Raw genomic sequence first — 19,933 nt, 5'->3', positions numbered from 1 at the left:
CCGAAGGGCAAGCTTTTTCTCCTTGAGTTCGGCGTTAAACCACCTATTGGCGTTGTGGTCACGCCTGACAGAAACTCGCCTGAGTGGGGCCACCTGATCACAGCCTCTGGCTAGCCATTTATTTAACGAATCCACTTGGGAATGAGAGGGAAGGTCTTGGAGATTAGGGCTGGAGGCGGAAAGGGAGGAACAAAGGGATTTCATGGACATGGTTCCAATTTCGGGCCCATGTGTTCCTGGGGAGAAGAGGTTTCTTGGCCAAACTGGGTTGTAGGGAAAAGGAGATTAAGAAGTGGTCGGACCAAGCACATGGGGAGACCACAGGAGAGTAAACCGGGCAATTAAGCGACCAAACCTGGTCCAAGATATGGCCATGAATGTGAGATGGGGTATGAATATGGGACAAAAAATTAAAAGAACGGAGAGAGTCCGAGAACTCTTTAGATAAGCTGTCCTCAGCAGGGTCGGAGGGCCAAAAATTAAAATCACCAAGCACCAGGACAGAAGAGTTGCTCACGGCCAGAGTAGCTAGCAGGTCCTGGAAAGCAGGGAGAAACTGCGGGAGTGACTGTGGGGGACGATACATAAGGAGACAGGTAAGGGGTGTAGAAAAAGAGGCAGAGCGAACGACTAAGTAGTCAACCGCTGTGATGGAAGAGGCCGCTAAAAGCTGAAAATGAAGGCCAGCGCGGACAATAAGAGCAACTCCGCCACCAGTCTTACCGACCGGTCGGTCTGCACGGATGGCGTAGTAGGAGGAAGGGAGGATAGCTAGGAGGTAGGGGAGAGAGTCCGAACAGAACCAAGTCTCGGTAAGAAACAGAAGATCGGGCTTGTGCATGTCAAGCAGAACAAAAAGTTTGTGATAATGCTTGACCGCGGATATTGTATTCAACAAAAGTACGGAGATTACCCGGATCGTAGAAAGTGAAGGGGGCGACTCTAGAGGGGCCGAGGGGGAAGGGACAGGGGCCAAAATAAGGGGAGTCGAAGAAGTCGGCATAAGGCCGAGTTTAGAAATTCTGGCAGTGATGGAGTCTGCCAAGGACCATGGACCCTGTAAGGCACGAAGCTGGGCTGATGAAAAGGTTAAAAATTGGGCAGAGTGAGATGCCCCTAGCCCCTGTCGGCCGCGGACGGGTGCAGACGGGCTTGCCATCGGCGCGCCCGTTGCGCACGTCCGCTGCACGCGTCCGCTTCGCGTGCGCATGGGGCGTCCCTTTTGTAGGGATGTGAGCGCGATGTCTGCTGCGTTCACCCGCGACCCACCACTGCCCCACCAAAGATGGTGCCCGCTACCCTGTCAGCCCTCCGGAACAAGCGGCACTGAGCCGTGCCGGACAGGGGCTAGGGGAGCGGGGAAGGCAGGGAGCAGCGGCGGCAAAGGTGAGGAAAAGAACACAAAATGCTTTAAAATAGACCGCTAAAAATGAGGCAAGCCCCTGCACGGTCAGCGTCCGCTGACCCACTGCCACCGGGTATGAGCGTCCGCTGCGCGTGCGCAAGTGGCGTCCCTTTTGTAGGGATGTGAGCGCGATATCTGCTGCGCTCACCCGCAACCCACCACTGCCCCACCAACAATGGCGCCTGCTACCCCGTCAGCCCTCTGGAACAAGCGGCACTCAGCCGTGCCGGACCGGGGCTAGGGGAGCGGGGAAGGCAGGGAGCAGCGGCGGCAAAGGTGAGGAAAAGAACACAAAATGCTTTAAAATAGAACAGCTAAAAATGAGGCAAGCCCCTGCACGGTCAGCGTCCGCTGACCCACTGCCACCGGGTATGAGCGTCCGCTGCGCGTGCGCAAGAGGCGTCCCTTTTGTAGGGATGTGAGAGCGCACACATCACACTGATATGATCTTTATCTTGTTCCAGTTGCCTTTTCAGTTCTGTGGTTGGTTTGCAGTTATTTATTTTTTAATACATCATGAAACAGACTGCGTTTTGCACCTTTCTGTAGTAGGGGATCTCTGTGTATAGTCATAATCTAGGGAATGGACCCCGGGGCAATCAAAAATAATCTCTTACAGTGTCAAAAAATGCAGAAAAGCATAGACACTTAAGAGAGAATTTAAAGACAGATAATGCAGCCTAAAAGGCTACACTGTCCAGTACTTCAACTAGAAATTCCACCATAAAATCCACAAAACAGCAAAAAGCCTGTACAGATTTCCCTTGCTTTAACAGCAAACTCCCTCAGGAATGATAGAGAGAAGAACCTGGACAGACAAGCCCCATAGGCTGCCATTATGTGGCTCAGAACAGGATACTGTGCCTTTAAGAGAATCTTCCAGAACCTTCTCCCAGTATCCCAGAATGCATAGCAGGTCCAACTTACTTTCAGTTCTTTTTTCCGGCTCCTGCAAGCAGGACCCTGGAGCATTGAGCTCTCCCTTTTCAAGGGTTTTGTTGGTGTTTTTTCACTAAATTCGATTTTGTGTACTTTTAAAGTACTTTGGTGACTTTCTTCTTGGTTTTCTGCACTCTTTTGTTGTCCATAATGCCTGCATTATTTGACAAATGCCCGGAGTGCTCCAGGAAGAAGGCCAAGTCAGACCCCCATGAGGTGTGTATCCTCTGCCTTCCCTCTTCCCACATCCCAGAGGAGTGTGTGATCTGTAGAGGCTTCTCTGGCAGGACCCTGAAGGACAGGAGGAAGATCAGACTTCAGGGACTTGAAGAAAGAAGACTGAAGGCTCAAGGAGGGTCTGGAGGGGCTTCTTCTGCCCATGCTGAGGCCTCTGGGGGGCTCCCCAGGGGCAGGAAGTCCAGCAAACGTCCAAGGTCTCCGTCTGGGTCGGTTGCTCTGACCACGACGTCGAGAGGAAGGTCCACGGCCAGTTCCCGGTCTCCCCAGGGCTCTGGGTTGAGAAAACGTCGACGTCGAGGGACTTACACAGGCCGCCGTCGAACCCGGTGTCGATTTCTTCGTCGTCGGCGTCGAGTGGACGGCATCGGAGGGCCCGGCGTCGGCGCTCGCCGTCGAGGCGACACCGCCGTTCGCCGTCAAGGGCGAGGACATCGTCGTCGTCGAGGGGATCCTCGTCGTCGAGGCCGCCGTCGAGGAAGGCGAGGTCGCTGTCGAGGCGGAAGAGGTCTCCGGCGCTGAAGAAGTCGACGTCGAGGCGATCGAGGTCGACGTCGAGGCGATCGAAGAGGTCGTCGTCGAGGCGGTCGAGGTCACCGTCGAGGCGTCAGCGCCCGTCGTCGAGGTTTAGAGGATCGTCCATCTGGTCAGGGTCGACGTCGAGGCATAGAAGCCGGTCGACGCCGAGGCATGTGAAACGGTCGACGCCGAAGGGCCGCTCGACGTCGAAGGGACCACGGTCGACGTCTGAACACCGGTCTTCGACGTCAGGGGGTCGTAAGGACAGGCCGAGGACTGTGGGGGGCTCCCCTCAGTCAGGACAGGATGGTGGCTCGCCGGGAACGGCGTACTCAGAGGTGTACACCCCGAAGAAGACTGTTACACCGCCTCCTCCTCCTCCTTTGCCTAGAGGTCCTCCTCCGAGGGCTTCGACCCCTCCTCCATTGCCTCCTCTACCTGCTCTTCCGTCAGGACCGCAGGCCCCGGTGCTGGGTGCTCCTCCTCCGGTTCCACCGAGATCGGTGTCGATGCCCAGACTTCCGACACCTCCGAAGAAGACTCCTAAGTCGAAGGTTCCTCCTAAGCCCAAGACGTCCGACCCGGGGAAGCCGGCGGAGCGTCCCAGGCACAGGAGATCGAGGTCACGCTCCGGGAGGAGAGACAGATCTAGGAGTGGACACGGTTCCTCCTCGAGGTCCAGACATCGCCATAGGAGGCATAGGTCCAGGTCCCGTTCGGCCTCTGGGACCCGTTCATATTCACCTATATTGTCGGATTCACCGGAGACGAGGGTGTCTCCGATAGATGACATTGGCACGTTCCAGGAGGTTCTCCTGAGAGGGGCTGCGAAGTTGGGGATCAAGGTGTTGGCCCCTACGCCCACAACTTCTGTGATCTTCGAGACTTTGCACACGAAGCACCTGTCTCGCCCCCTACTGCCTTTGGTGCCAGGACTGGTCGAGCCTGCTGAACAGCTCTTCCTTACGCCGGCGGTAGTGAAAGCTGCTCCCTCCAGGCTTGTCAAGAAGTACAGGGCTCCAGAGTCGGACCCGGCCTTCTTACGGAAGGACCCAGTGCCTGATTCGGTGATTGTGACGGCGGCTCGGAAACTACATGCTACCTCCCCGTCCTCCACTGTGCCTCCGGATAAGGAGAGTCGCTGGATTGACTCAGCTGGACGGAAGGCGTGTGGGACGTCTTCCACGACGATGAAGGCCTCCAGCGACTCGGCGTTGTTGGGGCGATACGACCGTGCACTGTGGGATTCCATGGAACAGTTTGCGGACCTTGTCCCGCGCGACAGGAAAGAGGACTTCATGGAGATCGTCCAGGAAGGGATGCTGGTTTCGAACCAGGCCATCAGCGCCGCGGCGGATATCTCCCTGCTGGCCGCGCATGGATACTGCCACGGTGTCAATCAGAGACGCCATGCTTGGCTCCGGCTGACGTCGCTCAAGCCTGAAGCGCAACAACGAGTGGCAAATCTGCCGTTTTCCGGCGACACCCTCTTCGGGAAACACGCGGATGACGAAATGGCCAGGATGAAGGCCGAGGCTGAAACCCTGACGGCTGTGGGCTTGGAGAAGCCCAAAGAAAAGAAACCCTACCGCCAGTTCCAACGACGGTTCGGATCGCAGGGTAGAGGAAGGGGACAGTCTTCTGGGCAACAACAGCAGCAGCAACAACAGCAGCAATACAGAAGACCCTTCCAGAAACGTCAGAGGGGTAGAGGTGGACAGCAGTCCTCTACCGCGAACAAGGGCCCGGCGGGGTCTCGACCCTGAGCGGTTACTTCCCCTTCGTCCGTTACCCGCTCCAGTGGGGGGAAGCGTTCAATTTTTTCTGGCAGAGTGGAGAAAAATTACTCAGGACAAGTGGGTGCTGAATATTGTTTGCAATGGATACAGTCTTCGGTTCATCAGCCCTCCTCCATCGATTCCTCCGGTCAGCTCGCAGTATCAACTGCGCGAGCTCCAGGCGGAGGCCGACATCCTTCTAAGGAAAAGGGCGATAGAAGATGTACCTCTGTCTCAAAGAGGAAGAGGTCTGTACTCCCGGTTCTTTCTGGTCCGCAAGAAGGACAAGAACGAGTTCAGGCCCATTCTGGACTTGCGACAGGCAAACAAATGGATTCGCAGAGAAAAGTTTTGCATGCTGTCGTTGCATCAGATTTATCCTCAGCTGCAGCGGGGAGACTGGCTTTGCGCCATAGACCTACAGGATGCGTACTTCCATGTGCCCATTGCACACAAACACCGGAAGTTCCTGCGATTTCAAGTCGGCACCAATCACTATCAGTACACGGTACTTCCGTTCGGGCTGAAGTCTGCGCCCCGGACGTTCTCGAAGTGCATGGCAGTGGTAGCGGCACACCTGAGGAAGAACAAGGTGTTTGTCTACCCGTACCTGGACGATTGGTTGATCAAGGCCTCCTCCTCGGAAGCTCAAGCACACTTCCAGAAGACGTGCGTTCTCTTGAACAAGCTGGGGTTGCACATCAACATGTCCAAGTCTGTCCCGACTCCGGTCCAGTGCATCCAGTACTTGGGAGCCTCCATCGATACGCTGTCAGCAAGCGTGTCTCCTTCGGAAGAGCGACGTTTATCACTCCTTCGGAAGGCTCAGGCTCTCATGTCCACTCCATCCACGACAGTGAGGACGGTGTCTTCTCTGCTGGGATCGATGGCCTCTTGCATCTTCCTGACACCGCATGCGCGGCTGCACATGAGACCGCTGCAGGAGTGCTTGGAAGATCAGTGGGACCAGGGGAGAGGATCTTGGGACGACAAGATACGACTGTCTCTACATGCTCTTCAGTCTCTGAAGTGGTGGTGTTCAGCGGAGAATCTCCTCAGAGGGGTTCCCTTCCACAAGGACATTCCCACTCAGACTATCGTGACGGATGCTTCTCTCCTGGGATGGGGAGCGCACTCCGGAGACCTGCAGATTCAAGGGACGTGGTCCCCGTCGGAATCCACGTACCACATCAATTTCCTGGAACTCAGGGCTGTTCACTTGGCGCTGAAGGCTTTTCAACCGTCCTTCCGGACCAACTCTCTGCTTGTATAGACGGACAATACGACCACGATGTATTACCTCAACAAGCAGGGGGGCTCGAGATCACGCACTCTGTCTCAGGAGGCGCAGGCGATCTGGCATTGGCTTCTGGCTCGAGGACTCTCGATGACGGCCACTCATCTGCCAGGTGTGCAGAATGTTCAGGCAGACGAGCTGAGCAGACTGATTCAGGAAAACCATGAGTGGGTCATAAACGACGAAGTACTAGGAGAAGTCTTTGCAAGGTGGGGCACTCCAGACATAGATCTGTTCGCCACCGCCGAAAACGGCAAATGCCGAGACTTCGCCTCCAGGTACTACCAGCCGGGGACGCTGTGGAACGCGTTATGGATCAACTGGTCGAACAGCTTTCTGTACGCTTTTCCACCCATTCCCCTGGTTCCAGCGGTTCTCATCAAGCTCTCCCAATCCAGGGCGAAGATGATTCTGATTGCCCCGGAATGGCCCAGACAGTGGTGGGTCACGGACCTGCTTCACCGGTCTCTCCTTCCTCACATGAAGCTGCCGTGCAGGCCGGACCTTCTCACGAAGTTCGGGGGGCGGATGGTGCACCCCAACCTCTCGTCTTTGAGTTTGGCGGCATGGCTCCTGAAATAGTGCAATATGGCCATTTGAATCTCCCAGAGGATTGTATGGACATACTGAAGGAGGCTAAGCGACCTTCCACTCGGACTTCTTATGCTTACAAGTGGAAGAGGTTTTGCATCTGGTGCAAGTCTAAGAACTATGACCCTACGACATGCAAGGAAGATGTCATCCTTCCATATCTGCTACATCTGGCGCAGTCTGGCCTTAATGTCCATTCCATTAAGGTTCATCTGGCTGCTTTGACTGCCTACAGGAAATGCCCTTCACAGACTTCCTTCTTCCAGATCCCTGTGATCAAGGATTTTTTGGAAGGCTTGAAGAAAGTGTTCCCTCCTGTCAGGCTTCCTTCGCCTTCATGGGACTTGAATGTGGTGCTGTCCAGGTTGATGAAGGAGCCTTTTGAACCTATTCATAAGGCTTCGTTGCAGCACTTGTCCTGGAAGGCGGCGTTCCTCGTGGCCATTACATCGGCCCGCAGGGTGAGTGAAATTCAGGCGTTGTGTTGCCAAGAACCTTATACTGTATTTCATGCTGCTAAGGTTGTTATGCGTACTCACCCTAAGTTTCTTCCCAAGGTTGTTTCTGATTTTCATATCAACCAGACTATAACTTTACCTACGTTCTTTCAGAATCCTTCCTCTCCAGCGGAAAGGTCTTTGCATTCCCTGGATGTTAGGAGGGTGTTGAAATTTTATCTGGATAAAACCAAGGATATTCGTAGGTCAGACCAATTGTTCATCAATTATGGATCAGTCAGGACGGGTCTTGCTACCTCTAAACAGTCCATCTCGCGGTGGATTGTGTCCTGCATACAATTGTGTTACCAAAAAGCTAATAAGACCTTAGGAGGTAAGCCTAAGGCTCATTCCACCAGGGGCAAGGCTGCCACGACAGCATTGCTTCGTAATGTTCCGATTGCAGAAATCTGCAAGGCGGCCACTTGGAAGTCGGTTCATACCTTTGCTAAGCATTACTGCCTGGACACTGATGCTAGGGCAGATGCTCAGGTTGGACAGGCTTCACTGCGAAATCTGTTCGCAAAATAGTGGTGTTGATTCTCTTTTCTCTACCGCCGCTTTGGTGTGGGGATGGGCTTGCCATTCTATTCACTAGATTATGACTATACACAGAGATCCCCTACTACAGAAGGAGTAGTTTCTGTCCTGTAACTCCAGTTCTGTAGTAGGGGTATCTCTGTTATAGTCATAAGCGCCCGCCCTCCTCCCCGGTGGAGAGAGAGACATATTCCTTTAAGGAATGCTACAGGTCTGGCGTGTTACGCCTTCAAAAAGAACTGAAAGTAAGTTGGACCTGCTATGCATTCTGGGATACTGGGAGAAGGTTCTGGAAGATTCTCTTAAAGGCACAGTATCCTGTTCTGAGCCACATAATGGCAGCCTATGGGGCTTGTCTGTCCTATTTCTTCTCTCTATCATTCCTGAGGGAGTTTGCTGTTAAAGCAAGGGAAATCTGTACAGGCTTTTTGCTGTTTTGTGGATTTTATGGTGGAATTTCTAGTTGAAGTACTGGACAGTGTAGCCTTTTAGGCTGCATTATCTGTCTTTAAATTCTCTCTTGTCTATGCTTTTCTGCATTTTTTGACACTGTAAGAGATTATTTTTGATTGCTCCGGGGTCCACGCACATGGGCGGGACTATTCACTAGATTATGACTATAACAGAGATACCCCTACTACAGAACTGGAGTTACAGGACAGAAACTACTCCTTCTCTGTCAAGTAATTGTGATTTAAAGACTTATCTAAGAGAGGTAATTAAAAAGAGCAGGGGGCTCCCTTAATGGTCTCAATATGTGTTAAGTTGTTGATTTTCTTGCTGTGCCTTCATATCATCCTCTGGTGTAACCTTTCCTTCAAGGAACTGCGGGTTCCTTTGTGGCCTTCAAAAAATCCCAGATCATGAGCGAGTTCTTTATAGCTCTTAGCTGGGGCGTCCACTCAGCCACATACACCTATCCTACAAGCTCGGCTGGCGAAGATAAACCTTATTCAAGGGTGCATCTCCATCAATATCTCTTGTCCACGAAAGTATTATCATGCTCCATGGTATGTCCCTGCTGATCCTCAAGCTTGGAATGACAGTGATGTAGATGAGGCGGAGCATAACCTTCTGGACTAGCCTTTGGTCACTGTTGACGCAGACCAGCTTGAGCCTTTACTCCGAAAGAAGCGTCTGGTTTACTCAATCCTTGGCTGGGATGGTGAGCTGGCAATTGTAAGGTCCGTCTGAAGATGTGAATTTTCTCTTCCGTTATGGCTACACATATCAACACCTTCTGGTTACTAGGGTGTATTCTCTAACTCAACGTCCTCGTGATGTTCCAGGAATGGTAGCGTGACCCTGAATGTACGACTCTTTATCTTTACTAGAGAGGAAACAGTGATTCTGCTAATAAAATCATATTGCAGAAGGTAGACACACAGACATGGCAGCCTTTCTGACGAGCTGTGCCCTACACATATGGGAGTGTTGAATACCTGATAGATAATTCCTTGTAGGGCTCTAAAAAGGAGATTCTCGGACACAATGATGGGTGAAAGGCCATGAAGTTTTCCTGATCCGCATGAAGCCACATAGGCATCACAGCAGGAAGTACAGCTGAATTATGTGGCACAGTGAGCACAGGACCCCATCTTGTTGAGGGCCTCTACAGCAATGGACTGGAATACAGTCCCGAGCAATCATCAGTGGCTGAGATTAATTCAAGCATTCCTTCCATCATCTTTTTGTATGTTTATTACAGCGGTACCATCACTTCACTCTTTTTTTTTGTAAATGTTTTTATTAAACCGTCTCGGCATAAGGTACAAAATCACAGAATCAGTTAAGGGTTACAGTGGAATCAGGTTACCTACAATACAGTAGCACATTCATTGAGGTCTACGGGGATGGGGGATCATCATTGTCGACATCACAGGGGGGGGCACAAATATCGCCCTGGTATGCATTCCAGGGTGCCCAAACCTTGGACCATTTACGAGGGCAACCCCTGGCCACATAGACTGTTTTCTCTCTTAGCATACACCAGTCATGGTCTCGCTCCCAAGCTAGGACCGTGGGCGGGTGCGGGGCTCCCCAGAGCTGTGCAATATTTCTTTTGGCGACCATGCAGCCAAGCGTAACCCATGTTGTGGCGTAATTTTTGCGGTCTGTAGGTTCCCAGATGTTAAGGAGGCACCTAAGCGCTTCCGGTTTAATTTCCACCCCCAACACCTCGCCATCACTTCATTCTTATTGTTATTGTTTACAATTCCTGAAAGAAGCATGGGCATTGGATTGGGAGGGAGTGTGAATGTTTTAGTTTAGGTTGAGGTTGCATTGGACGAAATTGACTATGACTAGCAGTTGAATGTCTAAAGTCTAGTTCTTGAACTTTGTCAGTCTCCACATGCAATGTACGATCTGAAAATGTGTTACCCTGTTAAGTTTAAGTTTAGGGACTAGATAGTCCCACCATTATTTATTTTTTCCATTTGAGATTGGCCCTATTATTAAGAGTATATTTGAGTACAGGTGATGGTGCAGTTATGTAATCTATATTTCAGTGATATATCAGATGGACTGGTATGTTTGCTGCCTGTCATATGCTTGATGAAGTTTAAATATCACAGTTGGTGAAATGCTTCTCGGAATAATTCTGATTTATACTGTTCTCTGACCTAGAGGTAGGTGTGTGGACTACTATTTCATTTATGTATGTTTTTTTTGTATCACTAATACCGTTAGACAGTCATTTCAAAGCGCTGAGTGGCGCTGGAGTGAATAGACATCAATGCACATGTCGCTAAATTAGGATGGGTAGCGTTCCATGATCGAGCACAATCAGGTGACATTTATTTCTTCTTACTGTGAGGCTCAGTCTCTCATTAGCTGAAGATTTCTGCTAAGGAGTTTCCTTAGGATACCACAACTATTCCACTCCTGTGCCATTCATGCCTTGATGTGCTCCAGTTACCGCATTGTGTGAGTCCATGCCACTATGTGGCAGTGGGGTGTGGGTGAGGGAGCTGGCCCCAACCACATGATGCGGAACCACTTTTCTTCCTGGGCCTTGTAAGTAAAGCTCTCCAGGTTACATTTCTTTGCCTTTAAGGTCACACACAAGACCCTTAACAGGAGGGGCGGACAAAACATTGCAGAAACTGTGGTCATGCTGTGTGTCAGGCTCAGCCAGTGAGTGGAGCAGAGGGGACCTGTGCACGGTGTTACCCGTGCCTATGGCACTTTCAGAACAGGAAGAATGATGCAAGAGCCCTTTTGCCAGTACCAGTGTGTACACTGTTCAAGCAGAGCAGTACTGCTGCACATGCCCCCCTGCACTGTGCATATAAGTAGATTTAATCTTATGGTTTTAGTGTAGATCAGGTCAGCAGCAGTGGCATAAGAATAGGCCCTGCTGCCCCCGCTGTGCAGGTGGCCCTCCGGCATTGTGCCCGGCTGGAGGCCCCTGACCTGAAAGCTTCTGACTGGGTGAGAAGTATAGGGACCCCCTCATGTACTTTGCAGGGAGGGGCTCATGTTTCGTTACGCCACTGGTCAGCAGCTTGATTACTGCCTCTGCGACCAAGGTAGGTCTGACCTAGAGCTCTCAGTGCCCAATGGGCTGGTCTCACAGGTCAGTGTGTGGGCTGGTTTTATGGAGTTTGCGGGCCTATTTAGAGTCTGCTGGGACAGTTTTTAGGTCAAGCCTGGGCAACTTATGCGCTGCTCTGCGAGGCATGCTGAATTAATGTGTGACCCTGAAGCTCCGCCCATATTTGTCATTGGCTTGTTTCATTGTCCTTTGTAAATGCTGGCTTCTGATTCGTTAATAGGCTTGTTAGTCCCTCCTTAGTAATGCCTTGTCTTAATTTGTAACCTCCCAATGACAACTGGCCCTTTTACTTCAGATGTTACACAGTATGTCTTATTTAGTCTGTAAGCACTATTTTCTTTAACGCCTTAACTGCGGTAAGATTTACCGCGGTGCGCTGAAGATTATGAAAACCCGCGGTTCATGACGAGCTCAGCTCTCATGAGTGTACGAGAGGTGTACCTCATGACGAGCTGAGCTCGTCATGAGCGTCGAAGGGGTTAATGAGTTTCTCCTACTGCAGGCACGACATGCTTTCTTGCATCATTCAGCGCGCCATGTGCACTTTCACTTTCCAAGCAGCCCTGGGACAATGGCGGCTGCTTCTTTGACGTGAAATAGGTCTTGCATATACAAGAATTTAAGATATTGGCTATTGTTGCCAATAGCTTAAACTCTTGCAAATGAGAGGCCTATTGCATTGCAAATGCTTATTTTAACATGTGATAGCGCTTTTTAGGACATGGCTGGGCAGTGCATGCGCTGCTCTGCTAGGCATGCTGTATTCAGGTATAGAGTTGAAGCTCCACCCACTCTCCACCCATATTTTTTATTGGCTTGTGTCATTGTCCACTGTAAACTGTGGCTTTTCACTGGTCAATAGGCTTAGTAGTCTCTCCTTAGCACCGCTTTGTCTTATTTTGTAACCTCCAAACATCTCCAAACAGGAAGCTGACTACCTAAGTAAAACTGAGGGCAAGATCCCATACTTCTATGTGGTCCCAAGATGCATAAAGGCAAACTTCCTCCACCTGGTAGACCAATCGTATCAGGCATAGGGTCACTTCTAGAACCTCTGTCTAGATTTTGTGATTTTTTTCTTGAAAACCATCATACAGGGCACATCTACATACCTGAGAGACACCAAAAGTTTATTAACTCTTCTGGAAAACATCAAAGTAGAAGAAGACTACATCCTTGTAAGCTTTGACATAGAAAGCCTCTACACCAACATACCACAAGATGCTACCATCGAGTTACTGAGAAAAACACTTGACAATTCTGAGTGGAACCATCGCACCCCCAAAGAATTCATTATACAATGTGCAATCCTCGCCCTCAAAAGGAATTTTTTCGAATATGATGGCTCCCTGTATCTCCAAGTAGGGGGGACTTCCATGGGCAGTGTTTTTGCCCCTAGTGTAGCGGGACTCTATGTCTATGACTTTGAGAAGAAATTCATCTTGGCAGCTGACAATCCCTATGGCACCCACATAAAATTCTGGCGGCGATACATAGACGATGTCTTCACCATCTGGCAAGGGCCGCAAGAGACATTAATGTCATTCATAACTTGGCTTAATAACTGTGACCCAAACCTACGATTCACACACAGCATAGACAAGAACAAAATGGTCTTCCTGGACATTGAAATCCAGAGAGAAAACGATAGCCTGATAACTAAAACACACTTCAAGCCAACTGCAAAATATAACTTACTGAGATATGACAGCTTCCATCCCCGCCCCCTCAGGGAAAACTTGCCGTACGGACAGTACCTACGACTAAGAAGGAACTGTAGCAAAATATCTGACGACAAACATCAGGCGGAAGACCTCACCATAAAACTTACAAATCGAGGCTACCCCCAGAAAATCATCAAGAAATGCCAGAAGCGAGCAAGGAACCAACCCCGACAAGCCCTACTTGAGGACACACCCAAAAACAAGGAGAACATTCCGCTCACATAAGTCACAACATATAATGCAGTGTCTAATCAGGTGAGCAAAAGCATAAGAAAACACTGGTCCATACTTTGCACTGGCAAATACAAATGGGGAAAACCACTTTTTTCCTATAAAAAAGCACGCAGCCTAAAAGACAGTTTGGTCAACACCAGACCTAAGATAACTGCAATGAATACCAATCCAACCATCACAGCAATATGGGGACTCCCACCAGTAACTGGACACTCCAGATGTGGGGACTGTAGTGTCTGCCACCTCACTGACAACACGAAGACCTTGAACCTAGAACAAGGAAAAATCTGGGAACAGAGATCACATACAAATTGTAACAGTTCCAACGTCATATACTTGATCAGATGTACCTGTGGAATACCTTACATAGGAATGACAACACGCAAAGTAAAATTGCGGATATCAGAGCATCGAAGCACAGTGAGATGCAAAAAGAATAACACCAGACTCACAGAACATTTCCTAACAGTACATCATACCCCTAATGATATGCGATGGACTGTTATTGAACAAATCCAACCAGGTCCAAATGCTCAAGCACGCCTCTTTGAAAAGGAACAGCGTTGGATCTACAGACTTTCCACCCACAAGACGGGTCTTAACGATAATATTCCATGGGCCACAGTACTTAAATAAGACCTTTTCCCTGTAATTATAGACATTTACCCCATATCTTAGCATTACGTCATGGGCTCTTTAACCAGACATCCACAGCTTGTCCCACGGTTTCAAAACCCATTAGGGACATGCTTGACTCACTGTCCTATTTCCTGATGTACAATGCTCCCAGTCACTCCCATCATGCCAGCTTGCCAACGCGCTTCCAAAAAATATGACTGGACCATACTCTCATATTTTTCTTCCCAGACAGTTATTCTGTCCCCCAAACCCACGTTTTAATTGTAACGCTAACATATCAGTTTCCTTCATTAATTGTCCCTATGAAACCCAGACTTCCCCATATGTGTCGCGTATTTAATATCTTTATACGCCAGCACGATCTTCTCTCATTCGGTTATGCCCCGCACACGGGAATACCTACGCGTCATCATAACACTTGATGTGTTTAGCCACGCCCCGGCGGGCCGCAAGCCACGCCCACCCCGGAAGTGGCCGACGCCTCTTATCCCTGTCCGCAAGGCACGGCAGTACTAGCCGAGCAGGGAACTATGGCAGTAGGTTGCATCTTGACCGCTTCACCGGCCAACTGTAAGTAGACGCGCTTCTCTTTCTCCAAGCGGACGCGCTTTCCTTTCCGAGAATCTTACTCGGATCGGTTCACAACGGCGCTTCTCACTCCGCTGTACCGGCCCTCTCTGTACAGCTTACGGCTCATTCTCCTTACATTCCGCCATTGCAGAATATGTTGCCCTCATGTGAAGAGCCTACGCCCTGCCCGATGAAGCACCTAAGAGCCCTTAATTAAGTAAGCCTCGACTCATGCCATTAAACCTATGTGTACTCCTAAGTGTTATATGTGTGTCAGTCATGTACGTTATTGTCACGATCATGAACGCCACCTAAGATTTATGCGCACGCAATTACGGCACAAGGTTCTTGTAGTCACTTCAAACATTAAGTTCTGCGCACCAAGGTGATTATATAGATAAACCGTCGCCCAATAAGCACGCATGAAACAAAGCACGCACCTTATAATGAGTGCGTCACCTAGTTGGTATATAAATACGATAAGTATAATGCATGCAGCTATGCACGCACCTATTGATCGATATAAATGCCCAGCATCTTCTGATGTCACGTTTTTCACCCGGAGGGTTTGAAATAAACCTCTATGGCATGGTATTTCACAACATAGAGACACTCCACGACGTTACAGGAGAGTAAACGTGATCATAATTCAAATTTGTCTTCCTCCTTTTTCTCCACAGGTCTCTTTTTTCAGCTTTTTTCTGCCTGCTCACTTATTTAGTTGAGCGCACACACCCCTAGCAATTTGCCTGAGGGTTAACAGGGGATCAGGATAGGGTGTGCCTTTTAGGGGGCCCACACCTTCCGTCTACCTGTCTTTTGGTCCTGAGGAATACCGGGCACTCGCCCATTGGTAGACTGTCGACCAATTCACACCAACACATATAGAGATGACTCGGTCGTAACTTGCCTACCAGCATCTCGCCACTATCTATTTTTTAACATTGTTCAGTTGCTCCATAATAAAAATCATATTTTTGAGTTAAACCAGGACAATTTTTAACATATTTTCTTTTGCACTTACAGTCACAACCCGCTCCACTGTAGTTCAGGTGTCGAAGCACACCCTGGTGACACTAGGCCACCAGGGTGGACCCCGATGATGAAGCATGTCACCGCTAGGCTGGTGAGTGAGGGGTTTTAAATAAAAGGATACACTTTTCCTTTTTGCCAAAAGGTCTACCCTCCAGAGAATTCTTCTCATTTTCTGCTGGGGATACTCCTTCTTTTGTTTCATAAAAATTCGTACCAGGGGAATAGGAGTAATCTCGGTCTCACTTGTCAGTGGACAATCCCTTACTCGCTTTTTTGATTCCAATATTATTTTGTAACCTCCCATGAGGACACCCCCTGTTATTTTGTTACTCAGTAGGCTTTAATTACAGCCTCCGAGCACTATTTTCTCAAATAGCCATGTCCTCCCTGCAACAGCAGGCAGGATACCCTCTCTCCTAACACTTCAAAAAAAATCTTTATAGCACGGGCACCGAACGCATTTGCAATGCAATAGATTTTGCATATGCAAGAGTTTAAGCTAGAGGCATTGTAAAAGACAATGCCTTTTGTTTATCTATTTTCAAAACAACACATAAATAAAAGGCATTGTCATTTACGATGCCAATAGCTCAAACTCTCGTAAAAGCGAGACCTATTGCATTGCAAATGCTTGTTACTGTTGATTTCACTGATATTACCACATACATTGCCTGCAGCAAACAATGCATGCTGTCTCCCATTCCTTGCAAAATACTCTTACAGCGTATCTTTACCTGTTCAGCACTGTCCTGATTTAAAAATGTGGGCCACATTTTTTTAGCGATCTGGTTCGCTAATGTGGCGCACTTTTATTTAGGTGCCCGGCCTAGTATTTTTTTAATGCCCCAGTCCTACCCTTGCTGGCGGCGACTGTCAGAAGCAACAAAGATTCGCCCAGCGCAATTCTGAAAGCATGGATAGCAGGAAACACCCTGCTGATTATGTCCTCCAAGAAATGCACTGTCATCGATGCAGGATATTATATAGATTTGTAATTTTTATCGTGATCAGAGGAACGGTTTAACGTATTTTCATAATTGGAACTTAATTTGTTTTCATGTGTTAAATTGTATACACTTTTCACCTATTTATGTTTGATTTATCGCATTGAACGAGGAGTTATTCACGGAACACTGCATTTTTAATTTATGAACTAATAATTGCCTTCACCTGTTATTGCACTAGTGTATGCTACCGACAATAAGGTCTACGTGTATTGTATGTACTTTCAAGTGCAGAGCCAGCGTTCTTGTGACCTGAGGCATGTCATTGTTTTAAGGCTCCCACCACAGACCACCCCGCGCTGTACAGAGCCCTGCTGCGGACGGACCGCGTGCACTGGATAGCAGAGGAGCCCCCGGCAGAGCTTGTGGCTAATAAGATGATGGAGTGCCTTTTTCGATTTCAGCACCAGATGGCGCTAGGTGAGCGTGCTGCACACTTTCACGTCGTCAGGCTTAGTGGCGTGTTTTTTTGTCTTTATTAACTTCCGAGAAGTGCATGCTAATGCAAACCAGAAGCAGCACCTGTTTGCCATACAGCCTGTTTGCTGCCCAATTAGTCTTATCCCTCACGGGCATTCCTTCATTACTGGTACCCTAAAACGTATTAATGACCAAAAGTGGCCTGCAGGTCCTTTTACAGCACAAGTTATGAACCAGGATTGCAGCTGTATTGTTACAGCTCCTGGGTTACATGTAGTGGAGACGTCTGGAGGCCAGGCACTCGTTAAGAAAGACAGGACAGACGCTTTATTTAGAATAATCGCAGATCAAAATAGAGAATCAGTCCGGCATGAGTCCCGAAGAGGGTTTCCTGGGCCTTGCCTTGTCTTTTACTCTTGCGGCAATGGAGTCCTCAGCAGAATGCACAATCCCTTCGCCAGGCATGGTGTCCACCGACACGAACGGTATCGTGGCGCCTGCAGGATCATCACACGTGAATGCTGCTCTATCCCCTTGGGAGGAGCATGTGTCACCCACTTTCTGGATAGATCCTTGCGTTCCCCCCAAATGTTCCCATACGAACCATTGATAGGGGTCATTATTTTTAATATCGATTCCGATTCCAGTGGACACTCCTTATGTTCCAGCATTTACCGTTGATAGTTACGATACTGTCTTAAATCACTTTCATAATCCTTATTGGATGTGAAAATTTGCATTTGGCCTTAAACAGATTTCCACCAGGTCCCCTTTCATAAATTCAGAAGATTTGGCTTTGCTATTTTTGAGTCATTCTGCATTTACATTGTTTCTCCAAAACTCTGTTCCCAATGACTTCATTTTTTTATTTTTTATAAATCTGTTTATTGGTATTTGTAAATTCAAAAACACATTAGACACATCTGTACAGTCAAAGTAATTCTTCCATTTTGTATGGGTGGCAATACATCAACAGTACGATTCATCAAGAGCGCTATGCCAGTACATGCTAATAGTTCGTGGACAGTATACAAGCGCCCAAGTGTGCCTTCCAGTTGAGAAACGGGAGTTAACGCGCTCCACCCCTCTACAAGGGAAGGGACAAGCTTGTATAATCATCTCAACCCCAAATGATAACCATGTGCAATACAACAAGAACAAAAACAGCTAACTGCGACACTGTCACCAAATTACATTACCGTTTGCCCCAATTCCCGGCCCCTCCAGCCCAGATCCCCCCCTCCCACTCCCGCTCATTTGACTCGCGCGGTTCCGCAGCAGGCGTTGCCCCGCCATTGCGTCGCTTAATGCACCAAGGCATGCTTCTGGTCCTGCAGTCGCTGCGCTCCCTTCCCTCTCTCCTGTGGTGTCAGCCTAGTGCCCCGCCGCCCCCTCTGCTGTAGCGTCTCCTGCCTCCTGCAGAGTGCTTAGCATGTGTTTCCACCTCTCTGCCCTCTGTTCCCAATGACTTCATTATTGAGTGCTTGCTCAAATTTAATGATAAGCCTTTTGATCGTCAATGGACAGCTTCCCTGGAGCACATGAAAACGCTATGCCAATGTTCTCTCTAACAGTTACTGCGGAGTGTACTTTTGTTTCCTTCTAAATTGCCAATACTTGTAGTGCGCACAGGTTAATTTGCATTTCTAATGTACATGGATCTCCCCATCCCAGTACCCAACTCCTTTCATGGTGACACAAGGTGTGATCTACGCAAATCTTTTCTTGAAGCTCACTTCACCTGCAAAATTCCTCACAAATTCTTTCTTATTAACATCAACTGATTACGTTTTCATGCCTGGGATTTGTAACGCATCAACCACATCTTTAAGTCTGCAATCAAACCGTGGCGGCCACCTTTATACGCAGGTGTGAGTGCGGGGGACGGACACGTGGGGTAGTAGAGAGGAGAAATATTCATTTTTAAAAACGTACTTTTCCCCGCAGCCTCCGACGGGTCTCACGCCCTCAGAGCTCTCCCAGCAGTCTCTAGGACGACAGAGGCCGCTGAGCCAATCCTGGCACTGCTCTGGGAGAGCAGTGCCAGGATTGGTCTGAGCGGTCTGCTCTGCCCTCAGACACTGCCTGTTAGCCTGCCGCATTTCTCCTACTTGGCTGTGAACACAGCTGGGTTGCAGAAATAGAAGTACGCATGTATGTTTGGCCGGCTTAGGACTGCCGGGCAAACCTCTAAATCTTTCCTTCTTGTGTGGATAATGCACATGGGAGGTCCCAAATCGATCTTCAGCAATACTATTTCATTAGTCCCCGGTAGAATAAGATCTTAGTGCTTCTAACAATCCTCTTCAGACTGCCCGGTCTAATTTGGGCTCCCTTACTTTTCTACATCCTCTTCTTCTTCCTACAAACCTTGAAAAATGGACTTTCTGGCCATAATTGATTCAATTCTTATTCAATACAGAACACCCTCTAAGGGAAGAAACATGGAAAGAACTCCTGTACCCAAAACACATGGCTCTTCCTCATCTCCATAGCAAATTGTTTAGTATTTTTCCCCTGGTCTCAGACTTAAGATTGTTTCCTCTCAACTACCAGTTCGTTGACCTCTTTTACCCATGAGATCGATTGCTGTATTGCATTAGAATTGTAATGACCTCCTCTAGAGTGGGATCACCCATTAAGTTTCCTGGATCATTTTAGAACTAGTGTTAACCCCGAGTTGGTGTAGAATCCTGTCATCGACTAATGTTCCACAATTGTAAGATTTAGTGAATCCCTAGCGGGCACCGAGAGCAATCCATTTAGGGCAGTATAAAATTAATCAAATGTCTCATTGGTTTATTGTGAATGAATATAAAACTAGTCTCTTTCTAACATTACACTAATGCAGGGCTTTAACCACTGCTTAAGTCTTCTCGGGCACCATTAAAGTCACTTAAATTTTCCTTATCCTGTGCAGAGGAACAAGCCTTGGTAAGGTCCTG

General features: G+C 48.7%; 1 protein-coding gene across 3 annotated transcripts in view; it reads left to right on the top strand.

Moving 5' to 3' along the window:
* Positions 1 to 19,933, top strand: part of TRMU (tRNA mitochondrial 2-thiouridylase) — a 314,142-nt gene that overhangs the window by 246,257 nt on the left and 47,952 nt on the right. For all 3 annotated transcript variants that reach the window (XM_078679799.1, XM_078679789.1, XM_078679808.1), the window contains one exon: positions 16,844 to 16,988. In XM_078679799.1, the coding sequence (XP_078535925.1) occupies positions 16,844 to 16,988 (145 nt within the window). The remainder of the gene's footprint in view (positions 1 to 16,843; positions 16,989 to 19,933) is intronic.

Source organism: Lissotriton helveticus, chromosome 1_1 (assembly GCF_964261635.1).
Source record: "Lissotriton helveticus chromosome 1_1, aLisHel1.1, whole genome shotgun sequence".
In the NCBI taxonomy this organism is placed as follows: Eukaryota; Metazoa; Chordata; class Amphibia; order Caudata; family Salamandridae; genus Lissotriton; species Lissotriton helveticus.
The sequence above is the reverse complement of the archived record's forward strand: the minus strand, read 5'-3'. Positions and strand labels throughout refer to the sequence as shown.